General features: G+C 35.1%; 1 protein-coding gene across 3 annotated transcripts in view; it reads left to right on the top strand.

Moving 5' to 3' along the window:
* The window catches only part of SPAG9_1 (mitogen-activated protein kinase 8 interacting protein 3), a 34,723-nt gene extending 10,369 nt beyond the window's left edge, over window positions 1–24,354 (top strand). The window contains exons 7-13 of one of the 3 annotated variants that reach the window (XM_051211988.1): window positions 786–853; window positions 1,939–1,968; window positions 10,854–10,911; window positions 13,931–13,987; window positions 16,428–16,782; window positions 17,292–17,701; window positions 22,847–24,354. In XM_051211988.1, coding sequence (XP_051072120.1) covers window positions 786–853; window positions 1,939–1,968; window positions 10,854–10,911; window positions 13,931–13,987; window positions 16,428–16,782; window positions 17,292–17,701; window positions 22,847–22,988 — 1,120 coding nt within the window. In that variant the 3' untranslated portion in view covers window positions 22,989–24,354. Of the gene's footprint in view, window positions 1–785; window positions 854–1,938; window positions 1,969–10,853; window positions 10,912–13,930; window positions 16,783–17,291; window positions 17,702–22,846 lie in introns of all 3 variants that reach the window. The other 2 variants (XM_051211989.1, XM_051211987.1) reach the window with 2 other exon arrangements.
* Window positions 24,355–25,662: the final 1,308 nt, after the last annotated feature.

Raw genomic sequence — 25,662 nt, 5'->3', positions numbered from 1 at the left:
AGTAATACAAATCGGCTATCCGAACAGTAGGTGGAATGGAGTTTGATATTACGAGCTACTGGTTGAAAGCTGACTGATTTAACTACTAAATCACCGCTTTTTTAAAATATGGTATTGATTGTTATCGCATAACTAATTTATTTATACATAGTCGCAGAAGTCGGATATTTCTGGATTGATTAGTCTATCGGAAACATTCCTGACTGTTTTTTTGGGAACGTGAGTCTCTGTTAGATTGGAGATTTATGCTACCCGTGGTTTATAACCATTCATTTAACCTGGTTTTAGAGGGATTCTTATTGATCACTACCGAAAAGCATATGACATTTTAGCGTCGAATAGGTCCCAAGGACTTTTCATTTTGCGAACTTATGCTTTTATTCTTAGTAAATAAACATCATTTGAAAGAATCTGAATTGTTCAACTATTACAGACTTTTGGCGTACAAACGCAAGAGTTCAAGCTATAGAACTAGAAAACGGAGGGTTTTAGAGCCTTTTCAGTGATTATCAATTTTATTGAAATCGTACACATTTATTATAACCATGTATTTTCAAGTTTTACTAAACGAATCGTTTCTACTGTTTGATATTATTACATTTTCTAAACCTGCTTTTAGCCATTTCAGTTAAAATCTCTTTTGGAAGTAAATCACTTAACGTCTATCAGCACATAATAACTTGGACCCAATAAATTAAGACAAAACTGTTCTAACTTAAATATTTGTTTAGAATAAATATTTGATTATAATCATTCAAATTAACATATCCTTTTTTCTATTGTAGCGTAGATTATGAAACGGCTTTAGAATCAACTCCTGCTATGGGCACTGGTGATGATGTTGAAGAAATTGGTATGTTGTATTTCTATTATTACTACCAGTTTTATTTTTCTTAGTGTCTTATCATATCCAGTTCTGTAGGTTTCATCAATACTAACTGTCTAATCAGTTGATTGTCAAACTTTTTAATCGATGTGTAAATGCTATTTTCTCTTAATTATGTCGATATATGCATTTCTGGTTTAATAGAAAGTTCAAATACAGGGAATTATATTTTAATAAATATTTTTCTTCTATAGGTATCATTACCAAGGTTTGACTTGATAATTTCGAATAAGTTGAGAATTGGGTAGATTTTTATGAATAAAATAATATATTTGTAATATCCCAATGAGTAGAGAAATTAGATTTTCCAATGTTTCGTGACTCAGTGTAAGCCACTTCAGAGGATAAATAACCAAGTTTAAACTTGGAATAATTTTGATTTTGTTATTCTCTGAAGAAGTGGCTTACACTAAGTCACGGAAAATCTAATTTTCCTACCCATTGGAATATTACAAATATATTAATTAATTTATTTTTCTTCTATTTTTGTCTTTATTTATGAAAAAAAGTTGGATGTAAAATGTACTTTGTTTCATTTATGTATTCTCTTAGCGTTTAACTACTATATTGAATGTTTAAAACAAATGGACTAGTAACAATGACGTATTGGACTATTTGGAAATGAGAACATTATCCACTTGACATAGGTGATTGTTCAAGCACCTCTTGAGTAAAAGTAGACGTAATTGGTTTAAAAATTTATTATCTGAGCAAAATGAAGAATCTAATGATAAGTTACAACAAAATAATGTTTTATTGTAGTTTCCAATTTCTAGCCAACAAAATTTAGATTTCAAAGAATGTTTAAATCAAAATTCGAATCCCCAAGTAATACAGATCATTATATATGTATATCTTACAACATACTATTCAATACTAGAATTTACAAACAATCAGGAGATCGATCAAGGCTGAGTATACGAACTTGTGTATTTATCGAATTTCACTTAAAAAAATATATGTAAATAGTTTTTTGTTATTCAATTATTCAAGATAAATATTTTCAATCAATAACAGTATCCATATTGTATGTTGATTTCCTCCGGTTTCAGAATCTCTTGATGTTTGTGAACCTTCTGTAGGTGGGTAAATATTGACGTTATTTATTACCACGCACCTGTGTCTGTTAATCACCAATATTATCGGTGCACTCATAATCTAAGCTTAACATTCACATTATACATATTTTTAACTAGTTCATTTGTTATTGGGACTTAAAATATTCCGTTTCCATTTACGTAACTACACATTATTCAGTGGTTTATCTGTCACTCCTTGTTTAGTAACTAATTATTTTCTCAATTAACTCGTGTTTTAGAAAAAAACGCTACTTTTTTATGTTTTCGTTGTAAAAAATACAACTAATTCACAATTTTTCACATCAATCTTTTTTTGTTTAGTTTGCCTTTTCAACATATTGTTACACAAAGATGTGTGTGCGTAATTCGATTGCTAGTTAATATTAAAAATGAGTGAATATGTGTTAGAAAATTGACACATTCAATTTAGTAAATAATACTAGTTTGAAGATCAATACTCTTAACTTCTGTTCCTTTGGTTGGTTTCTTCCAGGTGTGGTAGGTGATCATTTGTTTACAATAGACTTATCTTTCTAGTTCGTTTCCAAAGTGAAAAGAGGTCTACTGAAGGTAAAGTGCTTTCTTTACATCCTTAAAGCTAGTCATACATTTATCGCATTATAACACCATATCACGCCCACATAACTTATTCTAGCTTCTGGACAGGCCAATTTATTCATTCTTCTTGAGTCATGTTTTGATCTTGTTAATTATTTGCTTATCAATCTTGACTGTTTTTATATGATCGTATGTGTGTGCATTTCTTATCTTACTCATCACATTTTTTGTAACTTATTTTTGTGTGACTAGAAATATTGAGTAACGGTTAGTTAAATTGAGTTAGCTAACATGCCTTTTCCGATCTGTTTCACTTCTCTTTCTTCTCTTCACTTCCTTCGTTCCATCTCTCTGATTGTCTGTTCTGATCAACCACTGTAAAAAATATTTATATTCAAAACTTCATCCTCATATTTGACCTATTTTTAATTCCATTATTCACTAACGCGAGTTACGTCGATAATTATATACGAGGATTGGCGACACGTTTGTTTCATTAGTAATCAACATACGATCAAATTGAAGTCAAATAATGGGTCACAAAACCACAGATATAGAGCAGAGAATCGTCAGTATGGTTATTTTGTACCTAGTTTCTGTTTTTCCGATTTTTTTTCATGTGAATACATATTTTAAGAGCATTCCACCATCTGAGTCCAGGCTTGAGATTCAGAGGGAGGACGCCAGGTGGCACATCGGCGATGACTGTGTCGAAAGTTAGTGCTAGCCAGAAACAGGTTGTGGTCTGTGCACAGTTGCAGTAGACGGTCCCCGTTATCTGTCCTGCGACCAACAAGTTCCCATCGGCCACCTAAACGACTCTCTTCTGTGCCTAGACGCTCGACCTGAGCATTCAAGTCTCCGGCTAGTACTACAATATCTGTCGAACGCACTTTCTGGAGACTAACAGATAACTGGTGGTAAAACTCATCCTTGATTGCATCCGGGCTGCAATCTGTCGGGGCATAGGCGGAGATGACGAAAAGACATCGTTTCTCACGCCGATTTCTTCTCACTTTGATGGAACTTTCTAATCTAACAGCACATAACCGACTGTTAATGGAGATCCAATCGATTAGTGCTACCTCAGCTCTAGCGCTTAGTGCGACACCAACGCCAACAAGACCAGACGAAGATGCCACGGGGTCCCCGGATAAGCGCACGTAAAACAAGCTTTTCGAAGCGACAGATGGAGAGCGAATTTGTAGTACTTCACCAGAGTCTTGAATACGGGTCTCGGATAGACAACAAACGTCGATATTAGGACTTTCCAAAGACATAGCCAGCCCTATCTGTTGTCTAACCTGCATAAGTGTGCGAACGTTGAAGGCAGCCAGTTTGAATGGTGCACGTGGTTTCAGAGAAACTGCTTCAGTACTCATATTCGGTGGTAATATACAATTTTCAACCGGACAGTGACTCGAGACCGTTTAGATAGAGTCGAATTTCCATCATAGACGAGCTGCTGTATAAGTCGAAAAAATAAGTATAGACAGAGTAGGAATAAAATTGGGTGTATCATGACGTAGTAAATAATAATAATAATTTGAATCATTTGATTGTTAGTTGAAGCAAGAAAAGTAGTTTCCATAAATATAGACAGTTCATCATTTGTGTGTGGGCTATGATACTGCCCGGGTGCCCAGACCGAAGCAGGTGGTTATCTTGGGGGGCGACACCCCGAGCATTGACCTAAAGGTCTAACCCACAAGGCAGTGGAGCATCGTAAGGAGATGCAGTCCCATGGTAGCTGGTGACCAACGATTGGTTCATACGCCATTTGTTCTCGCAGGATACTGGAGCCCATGTGCACTATTGGTTTGTGATCCGGTTAAAGCGCCGGACATTCTCTTTTCGTCCTCTCATTTTCGTAAACAACACCCCCGCCACGAGAAGGCAATGAGTAGGGCTTCCCGCGTATACAGACTCTGCCTGGTGGCTGGAGCGTGCTAATTAGTTGGAAGCAGTAGCTGCATCTGGTAACTACCGGAAGCTCTTCCAACTCATCCGAACCACTGACAGCAAGAAGTCTGGTGTGAGCGAAACAATCTACGAGGATGATGGGATGCCAATCACTAACATCCATCGACGTCTTGGACGATGGGTAGAGTTCTTCGAATGGCAGTTCAACTGGCCTGCTGCTCTGGCAACACCGGTCAGACTGTCCTGTCCTCCATCGCCGGTGACGACTGATCCACCAGATGAGGCTGAAGTCCGCAAGGAACTCCAACTCTTGAAGCGCTACAAATCACCTGGCCCAGATGACTTACCTCCAGCTCTTTTTAAAGATGGTGGTGAATTTCTGACTAAGGAACTGACGACGTTGTTTACAAAGGTCTGAGAGCTAGAGAGTGTACCAACGTCATGGAATGAGTCGATAGTTGTCCCTATCTTTGAAAAGGGTTCACGTCGTTCCTGTATCAACTATCGGGGGATAAGTCTACTTCCGATTGCGTCCAAGCTATTGGCTTCCGTCATACTTCGTAGGTTGTTTAAAACCCGAGAAAGATTGACTCGCGAGGATCAGGCTGGGTTTCGTCCTGGTCGAGGATGTATTGATCATATCTTCACCCTCCGCCAAATGTTAGAACACCGCCATACTTTTCAAAGGCCAACAATCGTAGTATTTCTCGACATCAGGGCTGCCTTCGATTCGTTTGACAGGGCTGTTCTCTGGGATTGTCTATTGAAGAAGGGTGTGCCTGAGAAGTTTATTAACATCCTAAAATCCCTATATAAAAACACCTCAGGCAGAGTGAGGGCATACAACCACCTTTCTCCATTGTTCCATTCGAACAGTGGGGTTAGGCAGAGTTGCCCAATCTCACCATTCCTCTTCAACTTTGCCATCGATGACATTCTGGAAACAGCTCTGATGAATGTAAGTAATGGTGGTGTGGATCTGTTAAAAAATACAAAGTTTTCAGTTGTATAGTTAACTTTGTTCATATCCATGTATTAGTATACAATTGAATCGTAGGATAGATCGTGAGTGGACTTCTCAACTAGGATATTGCTGTGGTGTTCAGACTAAGAGCTCAACGTAAATCCGAAACAAATTTTTACTTGTATCTAACTATAGTTTGAACAAGTTTGACCGAAACATCAAACATAAATATAGTTATCATAGCAAAATACTTTGTTGTGGGAATGTGCTGGTAGATAAAAAGAGAACTAGGTTTTACAAACCAAATATTCGTCATCCCTTCTAACAGCTGTGCTCTGGGTATATATGAAGAAAAGTTATCGGAATTAATTATCCCCACTAACTATTAAAAGAGGGGATCATTGAATACTTGATCGAACTTGTGCTGAAGTTCCAGCTTCATGTTGATTCGAAGGACTAAATGCAGAGTTTTGAATGGAGACTAAATTTAAATGCTAAAAACTTGACCAAGCTCAGCTTAAGGATACATGTTTCAGCCTGTATTTAGAGGGCTAACTAGTTCAATAGGTGAACCCATTTCTATATACTACGTAGTCATACAGTTTCTTTTTAAGATAACAATTACAATTATTGACGATGGTAGTAATAATATTATTGTTATTATTTTCATTATTTGCCGAGACAGGTAAAAAAAAATTATGTTGGTCTTGATAGTTTTTATGAATCAGACGATACTTACTTACTTACGCCTGTTACTCCTCGTGAACGAACATAGGCCGCTCACCAGCATTCGCCATCCAACCCTGTCCTGGGCAATCCTTTCTAGCTCCTTCCAGTTGTAATTCATCCTTTTCATATCTGCTTCTATTTCCCAACGTAATGTGTTCTTTGGCCATCCACTTTTCCGCTTCCCTTCAGGATTCCAAGTTAGGGCTCGCCTCGTGATGTAGTTTGATGCTTTGCGTAATATATGTCCTATCCATTTCCATCGTCTTTTCCTAATTTCTTCTTCAGCTGGAAGTTGGTTTGTTCTCTCCCATAGAAGGCTATTGCTGATGGTATCCGGCCAATGGATGTTGAGTATCTTGTAGACAGCTATTTATAAATACTTGCAGCTTCTCAATTATGGTTGTTGTAGTTCTCCAAGTTTCAGCTCCATACAGTAGAACTGCCTTGACGTTCGTATTGAAGATTCTCACTTTGATATTGGTTGACAGTTGTTTTGAGTTCCATATGTTCTTCAATTGTACGAATGCGGCCCTTGATTTGCCAATCCTTGCCTTTACGTCTGCATCTGAACCTCCTTTTCCATCGACGATGCTTCCTTGGTATGTGAAGGATTCTACATCTTCCAGAGTTTCGCCATCAAGAGTGATTGGATGGCTGTTCTCCGCTTTGAATTTGAGGACCTTGGTTTTCCCCTTGTGTATACTAAGGCCTACTGATGCAGAGACTGCTGCTACACTGGCTGTCTTCATCTGCATCTGTTCGTGTGTACGCGATAGGAGGGCTAGGTCATCTGCGAAGTCCAAATAGTCTAATTGGTTCTGAGCTGTCCATTGTATTCCGTGTTTTCCTTCAGATGTCGAGGTCTTCATAATCCAGTCGACCACCAGAAGAAAGAGGTAGGGAGAGAGTAAACAGCCTTGTCTGACTCCGGTCCTTACTTGGAATGCATCCGTCAGCTGTCCTCCATGCACGACCTTGCGCTGTAGTCCGTCGTATGAGTTCCGGATAATATTGACAGTCTTCTCAGGAACTCCGTAGTGTCGAAGAAGTCTCCATAATGTCCTCCTATCTACACTGTCGAATGCCTTTTGATAATCAATGAAGTTGATGTATAGTGACGAGTTCCACTCAACTGATTGTTCGACGATGATCCGTAGTGTTGCAATTTGGTCTGTGCACGACCGATCCTTACGGAATCCAGCTTGTTGATCTCGAAGTTGGGCGTATTTCTTCTTGTCGGCTCTAATGCTCCTCTTCACTTGCTTGTTTTTGCTTTTTATGTATTCAGCTTGTGCTTGGACTTTCTCTGCTCGTGTTCGGCTGTTGTTAATTGCTGCCTTCTTGTCCTTCCTTTCTTTGATCTTGTCCAGTGTTTCTGTAGAGATCCATTCCTTATGATGGTGTTTCTTTAGGGCCAGAACCTATTAACACGTTGAAGTCAATGTTTCTTTGATGCCTTTCCAGTTGTCCTCCATGGTAGTTTCTTCTTCCTTCAGTAGATCTTGAAGTGCTTGGAACCTGTTGTTGAGAACTATCTTGAATTCACTGAGTTTGTCAGTATCTCGAAGGAAGGCTGTATTGCACCTTTGTAGTGCTGTTTGTCCACTTGTCCAGTTCTTTTTTAGCTTCAGTTTTAAGTTGGCTACAATTAGGTGGTGATCTGAAGCTACGTCAGCACCTCTCCTGGTTCTCACATCTTCCATTGTCCTTCGGAATTTTTTTGTTGATGCAAATATGATCTATCTGGTTCTCTGTAGTGTGGTCCGGTGAGATCCATGTAGCCTTGTGTATACGCTTGTGTGAAAATATTGTGCCTCCTATGACCAATTTGTTGAATGCACATAGATTTGCAAATCTTTCTCCATTTTCGTTTCTTTCTCTCAGTCCATGTCGTCCCATGATATCTTCATATCCGGTCTTGTCTATTCCGACTTTGGCATTTAGATCTCCCATTAGAATGGTGAGGTCCTTTCTTGGGCATTTCTCTATGATTGACTGCAGCTGCTCGTAGAATTGATCTTTAATGTCTTCGTTGCTATCATTGGTGGGTGCATAACATTGGATAATATTCATTAAGATCCCCTCCTTCCTTGTTTTAAATGATGCTTTGATGATTCTGGATCCGTGAGATTCCCATCCTACAAGTGCATTTCGTGCTACTTTGGACAGCATTAGAACAACTCCTTGAGTGTGTGGAGCATTTTCCTCTTGGTGACCGGAGTATAGCAGCATCTCTCCCGTAGCTAGCCTTTTCTGTCCAGCTTGGGTCCAGTGGTTTTCGCTGATTCCCAGTACTGCCAAATTGTATCTCCTCATTTCCGTTGCTATTTGACTGGTCTTCCCGGTTTCCCACATTGTTCGAACGTTCCATGTACCTATAAAAAGTTTTGCTCTGGTTGTTAGAAGGGGCATCGGCCTCGTGGCTTCTGAAGGAACTCGGCTTTCACCATGAAGCGTCATAATTCTTCTAAATGAAGACCTTCTAACTCCCAGTGCAGAGTTAAAATGGTTTGAATTATTTTTTCTGGTAAGCGTTTTTTTAGCGTGTTAGTTTTCTACGGGATGGGGACGCTAACCCCATGCCCAACCCTCCTCCTTTAGCCGGGCTTGGGACCGGCAGTAACTCTAGAAGAGCTACAGGCGGAGTTGAATCAGACGATAGTAGACTTTTTATTGTGACTTGTTAGTTTATTCATAGTGTTCATACTTGTCCAATCTATTGAATATCGGTTATCGGAACAATACCGTCAGGTTTCACACTAAAAGTGTAATCTGCTTTCTAGTGTTGTGTTTATTTCCTTATTCATTTCTTATTATGATTGGTTTCCTTTATGTTCCTTCTTATTGTTAGTATCACTTTTGAAAATGTACTTTTTATTTTGTTAGTTTTACTTTGATTTTTTGTTTGTGAAGTGTATTATCTTGAGGTAAAACGCACTTGTATTAAATTCATTGCTGATTGATTACTCAACTTCTTCATGTTGTCATATATTTACTGATAACCACAATTTATTTCATCTGCTAAGTAATTCAGTTACATTAAAAGGTAATTTTAATCACAATTTAACATCACTTGGAGAACTATTAAAAAGTCAGAAAGCACTAACCAACTGTTTCATGGTTGTTTAAAATTCTTCAGTAGTATTTCTGTATATACTCTTACATATTGTCGAGTCCCGAATGAACACAATGCTCCAAGTCAATACAGAGTTAATAATATTCTTCATACATTATTAATAATTTTCAGGGTGAACTTTTACACTTACATTTATATATTTATTCTTTACATAATCAACTTTTTGTTTTTGTTTTTTGTATCTTTGGTTTTTTTGAAGTTTTGTGTGATTGATCTGTTTGAGCTTCCATTTTTGTCGTAAGTAGCTTGATTATCACAAACTAAAAATGGTGTTTGAAAAGAGTGTCTTTGATAAGTCACAATGTGTCATTCTCTTTCTCTAGTAAATAAGATTGATTTGTCTTATTTGGTATCCATATTGTCATTATATGAGTATATATTCATCGGGATGGCTTAATTCACTGGTACGATTACTATAATAGTTAAGAAGGATGAGCTAATAATTTGCTCATGGAAATAATAATAATTTGTCAAATTAATGGTTAAATGAGGAAAACGTCGTAGAGCATTTAACTTCCCTTCATATACACCAATGATAATTGTATTTAGACAAGCTGATTGTAGTTTTTTTATTACCCTTATAGTAGGTAAAACGAATCATTTACAGTCAATCGATTACTGAATAATGACCTATGTCATGTTTATCTATTCTTTGGTCTTGATCGAATTCCATTGACCAATTTGCAATGTGGTCACTGATCTAAGTAATTTGGCATCACGCACACTATGTTTTGATGTGAAGTGGAGGTAGTCAACAGGAGACCTTGGACCTCATATCCGTTGGCACTCGCTAGCTACAGCATTACTTTGATCGCTCTTTTATTTCCATTTCTTCGCGCTAATCAGGTATGGGGACGTCGGTCAACGCGTATCTCTTCCAGGCCTTATGTCTATGATGTTTGTCTTCACCCATTAAGGAGGCGCACCTATGGGATTCTAATTGGAGTCATTCAGTTTCACAATCTGGTTCGTATTCTGGTCGCAATCCTACAGGAGGTCAGTTAAGACCTGATTATCTTAACAGTAACGTCTTAGACTATGAAGCTGGTTGGCGCAGGTTCTAATCCCACAAGTAGCATAGGGTCTCTCAAGATTCCAGGTACGTCTTGTTGATGAATTTCAACTGGCAGGGAACCTAGGTTTAGGGTTTCCTACCGACTAATTCTCAGCCACTGAACCAAATAATTGTCTATGAACGCGTTGTTTACAAATTCACCTAAAGTTTAGGGATAAAGAAATATTCAGACATTTTTAGTTATGTCAATTTTTCATTTCTAGATTTTTCAGTCATGTTGAATAATCATTTAAGTAACTATGTGTGTTTTACTGTTGTTTACTCACTAGTCTATACATTTTATTGGTGTAAGTGGCCAAAATGATAACTAAGCTGTTTCCTAATTTTTCTGTTACATTCCTATTTTATTTAGCTCACACCCCCTTGGGAATTGTATTTTTGCTGGGTTTTCTTATTTATTTGGTTGTCGGAATTTTGTTAGCCTTATTGATTTTGAAAAGTTCAATTTTTGAAGTTTTACTTCTTTGTTTATTTGTTTTGTTTTCTTCAAAAAAAATATTAAGGTATGATCAAAGAAGTTGAAAAATTAATTAAAGAGAATACTGATTTGTATGAAACAAAGTAAGTTAGTTATCATTGAATTTGATTATCGTTTTTTGTGTTCAGTATAAACTTATATGAAATAAAATTTAGTGACCAATAATATTGTATCTATCGAAATAACTAACTTCTGTTTACTTTGTCATTCAGTAATCCATAAGGCGATATAAAATGTACAAGTTCGTTTTTATCAATACAAAATTGTGGCTTGATTATTTTAATTACATTAAGCATTGGATGGTAGTTTAGTTATAACACAAACAATACATTCTTAAGTCGTCTTAATAAGTAGGAAAATGAGGTTTTGATGTTTTGTGAGAAGTCGTGGCAGTTGTTTTATTTAAGAGATGTCAACAATTCATTATCGATACCTCTCATTACAATACAAGTGGTTCGTTTAATCAATTCAATAATAATATGTGTCTGTTCAGTTGTCAAGTTTTTTCTTTTGTACAATCAGACGCTTATGTAGTAAAAAAACGAGTTCTGTTGTCGGATAAATGGGCCTTCAGCAAATATTGTGGTGCTATCTGATGTCTAGGAACAGAGGATAGTCTTTTGGGTGGTCAATAGGGACTTAGCGATCACGAGTAAGATAACGTTGAACATCTTTTGCGCCTTTGTGATCGCAAACTGTTTCTAGCTAGTATTAACTCCCGACACAGTCATCTATTTGAAATCTGCTCTTTGCATTTCAAGCCTAAAATTCAGTCAGTCACAATTGGTTTATCCAGTAATATTGTGGCTGTGTCTAAGAATATCGTTCGTTTTGAAGTACCTATCTGAATTCTAATCATGCCCTGGTATCCTCTAAACTTTGTCTCTTGCTTGTGAGACAATTCATCGTCTCAAACAGATTAATATAGGCAGATTAGATACACCCGTTTCAGGCAAATATCAAATTGAACTAGGCTCCCAAGATAAACTGACTAAAAATTTTGAGTAACCACTGACTGCATTTGCATGACTTAATAAAAATACGAGCAAAGTCGTTTGTGGCTTTACAAGCGTCGGGCTTTTCCAGGCTACCTTCTACTTATTTACACTACATGATCTCCAGCAAATCACAAGTTCAAGTGTATATGTAGGTCATCGTTGCGGAAAATTTCACAAACCTCGCGTAAGAGTAGAAACATTTGATGATCGCAGTGTGGTAACGACTTGAAAGCAGCGACTGCATGTTGTTTGCAATTAACGGAAGTTGTTTCAACTCCTTCGAGTTACTTGCAGAAAGACGTTTAATATCGGTAAAATAGTTTGGGAAGTTGATGGCATTCCATCTGGTAGTTTTCAAGTGAGTGTCAAACGTTGGACGGAGCATTTCCCCGGACTGATGATCTGGTTTATTGCCTCAATACTTACGTGCTCCTTGACAATTGACTCCCGATCTATCTAACGAGCCAGCGTTTCGTGAGCAATTCCAACCTCGGAGACATCACGAGTCGTTATGCTCAGATGACCTATTCCCACCATTATTTTCAAGAATGTTAGCGAACTTCTAGTCAGGAAATGGACTGGTTTGCTGGGAATGAAGCATTCGTTGTTTTCGCCTTGAAAAAGGGATTATATGATGCATACAACAATTATCGAGGCATATGTCTGCTTTCTGTTTTTTTTTCTAAGTTATTATCCTTCGTTATATTCTGGGGGTTGTAAAGAACTCGTTAAAAATAACTCTTGAGGAATAGACCTATTTTTGTTCATGTTGTGAATGTATATGTCTTGGGTTCATTCTCCGCTAAGCTTATTTCAGGCTGTCAATCCTTGTATTACTTCAGGACTGCCTTGTATACTGTAAACAGGACTATGCTCTGGATTAGCCTGGTGAGAAACGGTGTAACAGAAATTTCTATCAATTCTTTGCAGTATCTTTACGCAATCACTTCAGAAAAAGGCATAGGATCACCTCGCTTTATTGTTTCAACCCAACGATGTGGTTTCTTAGGGTTGACTTATCTCACCATTCCTCCCCAACTTTGTTATCGGTAGCTCTAAAGGAAGTATCTTATGGTGTGAACCTGTTAGCTGGAGGATTGTTCAGTGTTAAGTATGCAGATGATATTGTTTTACTATCCAATGATACTGAAGCTATCCAGACTATTTAGTCGTGAGCAGTGATATTATGCTTGAAAGTTTTGAAAAAAGGTTTGGTTGCTCCGTGAAATCGTGGTCGATGATGTGCTGTAAACATTTTAGAAGAGCATGTAAGTTTTTTCAGCGTTGGGTTATAGTGTTGATAACTCATTTGTTGTCACCGTCTTTAAACACCGACTTCATTAGTGTGGACATGTTCTACGAATGTCATTCCAAAGACTTATATTGCCTATTACTTGGGTACTGTAAGAGAGATGGTTAGTTTATGACATAGTATCATAATAAGAAATGAAGCTGTTTGTGATTGGAACCCGTCTATCAGTCATTACTCAGTTGGATTTGTAAAGATGATTCAACTCAGTGGATTGAGATATTATCAGATATTGTTCAGAATCGAAGCCAGTGGTAATCCTTCTTCAGTTTTCTATCTAATCCTTCATTAAAGTGAAATGAACTTTCTTAACTGTGGAGAATATCTATTAGTTGTATTTTTAACTGGATTGTTTTTAGCAAACACCATCCTTTTTTAGTCATACATATTGCAACTCTCTCTTCTTTCCTTCACAGTTTATTTGTGTGATGCCTCTTTTTGGTACCCTAATAAACCACGATATTTATATGCCTTAAATAAAATAACTTATCTTTCTGTATATGTATGTATATATGTATGTGACCTTACTATAATTAATGTTAACTTTTCAAGGATAAAACAAGATGGCCAAATTTGTTTTGATCGTCGTTCTTTCCTTAGTAATTTTTAAAACCGTCAGTTTATTCAACCTTCGTTCTTCTGAATAATCTAGTTGCTTTCTAAGTTATTCAAATTACATCAATTTAGTTTATGCCTGTTCGTTAGTTAAAAATAATACTCTATGACTCAGTTTTATTACGTGATTACTTACGTATCTTCTCGTTATTTCTAACATAGTATTTCTCTTTGTTTCAGAAATGCTTTAAATATTTTAAAAGATGATCTAATTAAAAAACTAGATGAAGTGACCGGGTAAGTGAATAGGCGTTATATAAAGTATGTGTGCTGTGAATTTTATGTAGCAGTAAGTGTTGTAGGGATGTAAGGTGACCATTTAAGGCTTTGCTTCGAACTAAAGTTATTGGTTCCTCTCCTGATAAAATCCACTTGCTACTAAGTTGTTCAACTTTTGATTTTTTTGTTTTCAGTAATCGGAGGGAGTTAGATTTCTATGAGATTACAGAAATATTGTTGTTATTAGTTGTAAACACTTTTTTCTAGTCAGATATGAGAAATACTGATAATTTCTTATTTTATAGATGTTTAGAAGGTTGGTGGGATAAATAAAGTATCTCAGCCAGTCAGTCATAAACGACATAGAACTTGGCTCTTGTTAGCAACGGTCCAATTTGTGTTACACCGCATTACCATAGGGAGTCGGAATAATCAAAACAAATATCAGAGTAGTAAAGATAGTAACAGTATTATCAGTATTAGGAACAAAGATAAATTTAAGCAATGTAATTCGAGAATGAGTAATGAATTTATGGAATAAAAACATAATTTCAAAGCTGTGAATCTAAATGAAAACAGAGAGTTAATGCATCTACACCGTTGCGATTGATTCTGAGCCATACCACGATAATCCCGTACACCTCAACCAAGTAGTCTGGACCCACCAGCATGGCTAAATCTAACAGTCAATGACTACATGAACTAATGCCACGTCTTCAATTTGGCCATCCTTGGCTTTCTTCCAACTTATTTTAACACCAGTCAACATCAAGCGTCGAGATAGGCAATGGTGGGACGTAGTGTATGTCCCGATCACACTGGTGGCTGAAGATTTACAATCTTAACAACTGATCAACCATCCTTCCATACTACCATATGTTCTACCTCAACATTGCTCACTTGGCGGTTTTCATCATATTCTAATGATGACCCAAAGACGCCTGTGATCAAATACTAGTAACCCTCAAGTGTAATTTGCTTTTAAATATTACTTTTACAGCTATAAAGTAAAACAATGAACTGTTGCATAAGATACTCGTTCTTTGGTTGGGAGATGGACATCTCACCTACTCCACAAGTGACGTAACTCGTTAAAGTCAGGCAAGGCTTCTGAACCTGTGTAGAGATTTCTTCAGATAACAACACATCAGATTTAATGAGAATTCCAAGATAAGTGAAACAATTGGCACGCCCAACTACACTCCCTGTGATAAATCTTGGCGATTTTGTGAACCAGTCATGAAGCAACCTCTTTTATTTGGAGGTGTTTTAATTATTGCTCAAGGCGTTCAGAAGACAGCATGTTTTCAGCGCCTTCAAGGAGCAGGGCTATGTAATCTCTGTATTCTAAGTCGATAGTTGAATCTCCTGACGTGAGATCAGTTCTAAAGTTTAAACGAATGAAGCGTTATTTTAATAAAGTATCCGTGACAAAGTTAAGTGAATATGGGGAAATTGGGCGGCCTGGCCATTGGTTGCCTGCGTGTAGAGTCTTCACACTTATCTTGTGCTCGTTTCGGTGACAGATTCTACCATAATTCCTGTCGATTATTGGAATGAAGTGGTGCCCCAGGGTCAAGATCTGTTCATGGTTCTCTATCTGATTAGGAGCGAATATTTGGTCGATACTTCCACATTAAGGCTGAAAACCAGCTTGATTTTCTGAAGTTTGTTGTCCATTAAACTTAGTTAAGCGTTGGAAGATTGTTGAAGCTAATATTTCAGAAACTATATTAGTCAAACTGATTTCTCTGTTGCAACTAGAGGATTTTAGTTCCTTCTCATAAACTAATTATGACCAGTCTGATGGGGTTACATACTATTCCCAAACTGTAGCTAATATCCCAGTCAGTCTTAAATTTTAGCCACCATCCTTAATAATCTTGGTTAATCTACCAGGTTTCTCTGCTCTCCCTCACTTTAGATTACCTGTAGCCTTTTTAACTTCACTGAGAGTTAGCATGTTTATGGTTGTAACCCATCCAGCTTGTTTGATGACAGTAGACAACTGATGGATAGTTGAAGGCGGGTTAACCATTCCTCTAAGTGTTACGCTCATCATTTCAACTGTGTGGGCTGAAAGCGGGTTATGGTCTTATCCTTTTTCAGATATGGTCTTACGACCACCAGATATTTGAATACCTTTTTCTTTGATAAGTCGGAAAAGTTATCTGTTATTACTTATAACTGCCACTCTTTCTGTTTCTTGCTTTCGTCGCCTATCACTGTTCACAGTCATTGCGTAGACGTTTTTCAATCTACGATTAAGTTGCCTTTACTAATATCTGAACTTTCAATTCGACTGTTTCATCTTTGTTTCCACTGGTTAATAGTGATTAAGATAACTCATGCAATATGTCTGAGATGTTCATGCTTATAAACATTTATTCGGTATTTTTTTTATTGATATCCCGAGCTAAAATAGTCTATTTCTTTTTTGTTTGTTTATTAAAATTAGTGAGAAATCTATGTTAATTCAAGAAATACATGCTATGCGTACCAATAGAGATGAAATTAAATCTGAAGCTAGTCGTTTATCACGTTTAGTTTATGAATGTCGTGATCAAATATCTAGCTTAACTGCTCGTCTTAAAATTTATGAAGACGTCAACGAGGCTGATCAACGTTCATCTAGATTACTTCTTACTTCAATACAACAGTCGAAATCCTGTTGGACATTAAATGCAGAAAGTACATGTCACACATCATCAAAGTATCGTAATAAATCTGTAGATAATTTGAATGATGTTTCACCATTGAATGATATGAATAAAACTGAAGATGGATACGATTTACAGAGTACCCTTAATAAAGTATGTTCTTATTTAGTAAGAATTCTTATCATCCTAGAATCACATTTATTTGATTGTTGCTAATATGACTGCAGAAATTCATTATTGCGTTGTAGTTTGCGCCCAATATTGACTTGAATGTCGTACAGTTCAAAAGCTTTAAAAAAAATATTTTGGATATATATATATATATATATATATATATATATATCTTGTCAACATATTACCATACACCTTTAGGAGCTATAAAGTAAGCATTAAATGAATATCAGTGCTTGTAGTTACAACAATGCAGATTATCTATCGTTAGTATTATTTTGTCTTTTAGAGCTAAACGTTTAAACTTCTTGCTCCAAAGCATTAGTAATTATAGTTATTGACGACTTCAATATTCAACAACCAAATGGCTTTAAATTTTCAATACAATCTGAAAGTCAGTTGTTATGGTCAGTGTTTTTTAGAATTTATTTAAAGTGTTTTTATTCTTGTTTTTGTATACTTTTGATACCTTTTCATGGGCAAACAATTAGGTACCGAAATTCGGTGAAGCTTTCTTCACTAAACGAGAAATGGCTCGTGTTATCGCAGAACGTAACAGTTATAAAGAGAAATTCTTGGAACTACAAGATGCAATGCGCTTAATGGATAGATTACGAGTAGATCAGAAATCTCGTCTACAAGTTTCGACGGGTGATGGTTTTGAGCGTTGGGTACCAAGGTCATTCTTTTCAACTGTCCAGTCGGGTTTAACTGGATTATTCTCAACTTTTGATCAGGCTGTTCCTTTAGCTTCTGTTTTGCCGTCAGAAGCTCAATGTCTTAGTCCATATCAGTTAAATGATTCTAACCACTCTTGGTCACAAGGTTCTTACAATTTATCAGTTCAGTATATGAATTCCTCAAGTAATGGACGGAGGAAATCTGTTGGATTAAGAAACATGTAAGTTACTATACACATTGTGTGGTAAGAAATTGGTGTAATAACTGGATTTTCAAATCGTTTATATATGCTCGAGATCAATAAGGTCTCTCGTTTATTGGTGTCGTAGGACATCTTAATAATGACTAATTTACAAAACTTTAAATTCAGTGGCAAGACTATAATTTATGGACGAGACAATCAGAAGTGCATGAGTGATTTCAAGATCAGGACGCCTATTTCAATACCCAATGCTCACGTACGGTCAATTAACGTACATTCCAAAGAGGATGTCAAAGTTGAGCGGCTACAACAGATGGGATTACCGAAAAGTTCTTTCATTTGTGATCGCGGTGCTCAAATGACTGCTGGACATTATACAGACTATTGCGACGATGTTGTATTTTGATGTAATGTATGTTGAAGGAGAAAGTCTACTAGGACGGGAAATTTTTTTACTCGATCCCAATTGGCGCTAATACAGGTTATGATAATTGTTATAAACTGGATAATTAAAGCACCAGTAAAGTAACACTGGCTGCAAACTTTGTAGATTTTACTGAAGCTTCGACAGTTCAGTGGTATGAGTACTGTCGAGATACATGTGCGATGAAAATGACAAGCTTCAACCATTCTTTTGGAGGAATTGGGAGAATCGTAGAAATCGATGAAACAGTCGTTAGAAAACGCAAATTCATTAGAGGAAGAAATGTTAAAGAATACTAGGTAAGTAGCTTTACCTTAAGTATACTTAGCAGGTCCTTCGAATATATGATAGGTCATCTCAAAAGCGACACTTCCAGCGCGTGAGAAACCGACAGGCTACAACAATATTACCGACTATACGAAAGTATGTGCAACTGGGTACCGCTATATACACGGATGATTGGCAAGCATATCAATTCCAATCTGGAATCGGGTACGTGCATCGTATCGTCGTTCACAAGCGAAATTATATAGACCCCTCCATGGCACTACACAACAATAATATAGAAGCAATATGATCAAGGCTAGAAGAATTTTCGCGACCTTATCATGGCTCCAGAGGTCGATTATTATGAAGTCACATGGATGAGTTCCTGTATCGTATGCATTACTACTTCAAAACTGCAAAGCCTCTTTCTAATCTTGAAAAGTTTTTAAACCATGCTAAAGAAGTGTATCCACTCCAATTGTTTGGTTTTTTATGATATGTTCTTACTCCATACAGACTGTTTTCTGACTGGCTGAATCTTTTCAAGGTCACTTAAGATTCATTCAATGGTCGTCTATAAATAATGGTCTCACAAATTTAATCAGTTTTAGGTAGATGTGAACAGTAGTTCTGTGATCTTCTAAACAGTTAGATTTAATAACTTGGACTGAACAATTTTTAGTAGGTAACATTATTAATGTAATTGTCAGTTAAAAAATACACTTCGATTTGCTAGTGTTTATCACTCTTCGTCAAGTGGTAAAGATTATTCATTCAATAGCTTATTGTTGTTTGTTGTAGTTAACCTACGTCAGTTGTTCTAATAACCTAATCACAAATATCGGAATATAAACTAAATCTATTCATCATTACTCACTCTTAATTACATTCAGTTTGTTCACGAAAGCTTTCGAGTAGCTGGAAACTAACCTTATGATATTTTATCGTAAACATAATAAATGACAAGTTATCCCCTAATACTTACTAGTTATTAATATTATGTTAGATAAGATTTTCATTTTGTACAATCTACCGGAGATTAAAAATCTGTTATTTATCTGAATAATTTTTATGGTTTTACAGTCTGATAGCGAATTGATAAATGCTTCAACACCAGATCATTTGAAGTAAATTCCATGCAAACTGATTGGTTATTAGTTTCTCATAGTATTTTCTTTCTTTCACAAAAAATCATGTTTATGAATAAGCCGATTTTTTTCGTTTTAATAACTACTTCAATAATTGTCTTTGTATTTGGAACTAAAAATATTTTCAGGAAACGATAAAATGTTGACCATTAATAATAATAATAATAATAATGGTGATATTATTATTATTATTATTATTATTATTACTATTATTACCACTACTCATAGTCATATGTACATGAAAAAATAATGATGGTCCAAAACGTGATATGAGAAATGTTTATGCGTACGATTCCCCATTGATTCTCATGATTTGTTTGGTTATTATTATTATTATTATTATTATTCTTGTGACAAAATGCCATTAATATTACTTAAGTGAACATGAAAACAATAATCCTATCACATGTATATTGTGAAAATTACTTTGGAATTTTCAATAGAATCGATTCCTATATAACTGTTTTGAAGTTGTTTATTGATTTAATTTCAATCATCATTTTCAGTTATTTGTTTGTAAATAAATATTGTACAACTTACTTACTTAACTACGCCTGTTACCCCTGATGGATCAGGATAGACGGCCCTGATCCATCTTTAAATAACATCTCCAAACCCTAATCTTCCCGATTACTGCTTATACTCTTGCTACCTCTACCACTACGGGATTTGAATCGACAACTGCATCTCTGTGCTGAGGTGGTGTGGCAACTCGAACTGATGTACGTACGTACGAAGTTCTACTTTGTTACTGACTGACTGACTGACTGACTGATAGACGGCCCATCGAACTCTGTTCTGGACATTCCTTTCCATGTGTTATTCACTCTTTTGATGTCTTTCTACAATGTAGAAGGCAAATATTAATTTGGGATTAATTACAGTTAGTGATTGTTTAAAACAGTTGATCGTTGTATCTTTTGTTAAAAATGAGTTTGTTCTGGTGTTTTGTTTTTATTTCAAATGCTTTGTTTGATCTGATGATACATAGCAACTGATAATCACCACAGAACTCAAGACGTCATGCACTATATTTTTTTATGTTAGATGGTTGGAGGTAATCAACAGGAAACTATTGAGGTATGTTCTGTACTAATTAGCACTAATCATCAAGGTGTACTTGTGATCTTGAGGGAACTAATTCTCCTCATGGGGTGCGAGGCTGTGTGAGTGGTAAGTGGGGATGTCTCAAGCATCGTTTAGTGGGGGTCGGCTGCCTCGTCTACCGATTTGTCATCTCTATCACATACTTTGCGCTAAACTCCAGGATTTCTCCTTCAGTGGTTACAGTACACGTAAGCACGTGTTCTGAAAGAATGTGTGATAAAAATACTTATCACCTACAAATGTCCCTCACATGGATAAGCCATATTTCACATCAACCAACATAGACTGGGCTACTTTTATATACGTTATCGAAATTCTGGATTTATTTTTATGTCTGACACTGGGATTATGTCACCTACTAACTTAGCACGGCTTTTAAGACCTTCAAGATAATATATCACTATACTTCTTGATTAAAACATTTTCACTCACTTGTCATGTACTTAGTCATCATTATATTTTATTAATAGTATACGTTGGCTAGATTACAAGGATGAAATTTCCCACTAGAATTTCCATGTTAATACTTTTGTATGTGACGTTTTGCAAAGTATTTCAAGTAGAAATGGATAGTGGCTAGCAGTGGAATCCAGAACGTGCGTTTCGTCCTATGTGGGACTCGTCACTTGAAAGTACCTGCAAATGCTTTCTTAGCAGTTTAAAAACTACTTAACTGTTAACTCTTAGTATGAAATTAGGTTTTATGTTTTCATTGATCATAATAATATACCGCATAAATGTTCATGTGGTCATATGATGTATTATTATAAGAATTGTGATAAGAATTATGTAGTGGATTTTCCAAAGTGTACATTTGTAGTGCTATGCAAACCCATATAACTTATTCTAGCTTTCGGATAGACCAGTTTATTCATTCTTCTTGAGTCACATTTTGACCTTGTTAATTATTCGCTTATCAACCTTTAATTTTTTTTTATGTGAGCGTATGTGTATGCATTTCTTTCTCATCACATTTCTTGTAACTTATGTTTGTGTGACTATAAATATCGATTCACTCTTGATTAGATCAAGTTAGCTCACTCGCCTTCTCCACTGTGCGTCATCTCGCTTCGCTCTGTTTCTGATTGTCTGTTCAAATCAGTGAGTGTACAAAATATACTCATTCAAGAATCCATTCTCGTATTTGGTTTATTTAATCCAGCTATTCACGAACATGATTTAAGTCGATGATCATGTACAAGGATTAGCTATATGAATATTTCGATAACAAGCAGCAAACGATCTACCTGGAGTCAGATATAAGTCCACTAAAGATTCACTTGATCGCTTAAGGTTGGACTATTTTTCCAACAGTTATTAATTTTCTGGAACATTGATTCGATTTCTACTACTTTTAACGCTTACTTGACATGTAAATCTTTAGTATGTTATATAACAGAATATTTCAAAGGAATGGGATAACTTTAACACCTACTAATTTTCTACATTAGGACCATTCTATTGTCAAATAGCTTTTGTATATAAAAGCTCTAAAATAATACGCACATATTTAGACACATATTAATAATGAGTGAAGTCGTTGTGAAAACTGACCGATTTATTCAATCGAAAACTTTTATTATTCACATACTGCTCGTAATTAGCATAGGGTTCACATTTTACAGTGATCATTAGTTCCCGTGGATCTTGATAATATAAAAAGAAAGGTAAATACTCATTTTTTGCTTTGGATTGCTTAATATAAGTTCATGTACCGAGACTACTCATTGTCATCAGGGCTTTAGTATTACTTTAATGATAATAATGATTACACGCTTTGAATGTAACGGAAAGGGAACCATGGAAGTTCACTTTCCTCATATATAAGGTAAATGCTGACATCATTATGTGTATCATGAAAGTATTAATGTTAGACCACCATTGATCGGCTTATGATTTCAATGGTACTGAACAACCTTCCCGACCCTATACTGATAATATATATATATATATATATATATATATATATATATATATAATATAGTCAAGAACTAATAGTGTGGTCATAGTTGGAATTTCTTTTTCTTTTAAAACAGTCAGTCAGCTACAACGGAGGACCAGGCACATATATGCATCGGTCCAAGTTGCCATGCCTCATAAGCACAGCATATATTATATTATTATATTATTAACAGAGTTGTAAACTGATATAACATACTGTCTTGTCATTTGTTTACTTACTCTCTCTATGTGTTTTTTTTTCTGTGATATACACAGGTTTAGCAGGCTATTTGGTTATACAATTGCATATGGTCCTGATTCAAACACCGTTAATGTTGGTCATGATTTAACTGCCGGTGTAGATAGTCACTCATCAGGCGAATCTGTGTCGAAATCACTTGAATCTAACCTTAATTAAAATCGATATAATTTCGACAGATATATAATGATGTTGGAATAGTTCTTAAATTATCTCAGTTGAATATCAGTGATATCTCTTTGACTAGCTTGGAATAATAATTCTTTTCTCAAACTATGTAATTACGATGAAATGTAATAATGATGACGTTGTTATCAAATTATAATATTTTTTTGCAATTTTACAATTTACACATCTTGTTCTCTTTTATGTACACAACTTTATCACTGTCATCCATCATTAATTCTACACTTCAATTAGATTTACAAATTCGAATAAAAATAAGTATATTTTTTCTTTTTATATTCAACAGCTTTATTGTTTTTGCTGTTTAAACCAATTCTTTCATAATCGGTGCTTGTATGTGTTAAGTTGAACGATTTACTTCATTTGTTTGTGTCAGCGCCTGTGTGTGTTAATCAAAGAGAATGTTATTTGCCATGCCTTCATTTATTATTTTTTTCATTTCACCATGCCTTTCATAACTTGTATTTTGACTTCTGTATTTTTTTATACTAAAAACCAACATTACTTGTTAACCAACTTTTGTGTATCTAAGCAACTACGTTTTATTGATTATACCAGCCGTACTTTTAAAGCAACATCTAGTAGAAGTAGTAGTATTCAGTGCATTATTTATTTTTCTACATTATTTATGTGTTCTATTTTGTTTTTCTGTGAAACATCTGCATTATCTATTTATTGTCTTTTTTAAAAATGAAATTTGCTCTGTTACGTAGCTTCCATTAAAAAAGAAAATAAAACTTTTATTTAGTGATATTGTCCAGTTGAATGCGCATTATGATTATGTTGTGCTGTATATTTTTTTTTGGGAATAAAGTTGGAAGAACAAAACAAGACTGAGTGCATTATAGTTTTCCTGACAAGTCAGACATACACTAACTATATTATGACTTAATATAAAAAGTAACCGATTGTACATTTTTTGTAATACTTCCTGTCTTGAAATTAAGTTGTCTAACCTATTCATGACAGTATTTTATCTTACAAAATAAAAACAATATTGTAGAGTTTCCAATGGTTTTATTTTACACAGTTTGTTTATATTAAATTATTTCTTCATTACATACTGAGTTAACAACAAACATGCATCCAACTTAGTGTTTTACATCACCAACTAATTCTTGTTAGAGACTCATTGGGATTCTTATTCTATTTAAACAAAATAGCTACTCAATGCTTCCTTGTCTTCAATGGTTGTCTAACCAGTCAGTCCGTGGTTTGTAACTTCAAACTGAACTATCTGTGCAACATCATGAAATAACGAAGTAATAATTGTTTGATATTTAATAAATTAATCTTGGGAGATAATCTTAGATTTTAAATCCATTTAGAAATATATACAGATCAGTTATAGAGAAGGCCCTTATTAATCAAATCTTCATTTAGTTTTGTCTTTTTTGGTTACAAATAAGTTGATCGAATTCTAATGTTATTTCTCAAAGCTATGTAAGACAATGTATACCTAAAAATATTGGTGATTAGTTTATGTAGTTTAAGATCAAATTAAGTCTCCAAGATACGAATGACAAGAATTTTTAGATAATTTAGATAGTAAACGTTTATTAGTTTCTTTCTTCGTTCACTTAATAGAAAGTCAGCTTAGTCGTTTAAATATTCAACTTTTAATCAACGAAGTCAAATATTCAAACACCACTCCACTAAAGTCAGTCAGTATAGCTGGATAGTGTGACGAATTCTCACAGATACTAAATGTTTAATTAAATTCTAAATAGACAAACAAGTGCTTTATACAGTTAATACTATTGGAAAGCATTAACGCTAAATATTAATGGTTTCTATTGTAACCATTGCTGATATTTAAAAAGTCGGGAGAACGTAACATCAATATTGTTCTAAATAATTTCACAGTAATTTCAAACGTCACGTTACGTAAAACGAAAGCAATAAAAGGGATAGGTGTTTATAAATTTGAAAGATGTCATGTATTATGTAATAATTAAATTGGTGTTTAATTGTTAGACGGAATGAGGAAGGAAATTTTATAATAGTTCGAGAGCTTTTCGAAAGTGATTAGTCAAAATACTGTGTTATGGAAAAGGTAAGTAATCTTTATCTATCATAAACTGTTTATAATGGAAAATAATGTGTTGGGTTGATCGATCCATTTGTTACAAATGAAAATTATATTTGAGTTAATATCTGATTGAAATTTAAATAATTCCAAAGTTTCTCCCAGTAGACATGTCTGAATTTCTTCAGGGTATAAATCAAAATTGGTAACTTCGATAAAGTAAAACATGAGACAATTATGTTTATTAAATTAGTCATTATGTTAATCACTATAATACCTGTTTAAACTTATTAAATGCCTTTTTAAAGTTGTTTCAGTAGATGTATTTAGTAAAAATAAAAGAAATTCATCAAAGAAAAATTTTCTTTTCAACTAAATCATTTACTCAAGCTGTACATTCGTATTTGTAGTTATTCGATAAATGTATAAGTCTATAAGAGAATAAAAAGAAATTACATCATTAAATGATTCTAGATTTCAAATATGAAAGGTTAGGTAATTGTCGAGAGGTTAGAGAAGAATAAGAGGATGAAAAGAAAATGAAATCAAAGGCAAGTTCAATCAAAAGCTTGTGTATTGCTGGGTTGTCGATAATTCACCACTTCAACACACAGAAGC

This window comes from Schistosoma haematobium, chromosome ZW (assembly GCF_000699445.3).
Source record: "Schistosoma haematobium chromosome ZW, whole genome shotgun sequence".
NCBI classification, from domain to species: domain Eukaryota; kingdom Metazoa; phylum Platyhelminthes; class Trematoda; order Strigeidida; family Schistosomatidae; genus Schistosoma; species Schistosoma haematobium.
The sequence above is the reverse complement of the archived record's forward strand: the minus strand, read 5'-3'. Positions and strand labels throughout refer to the sequence as shown.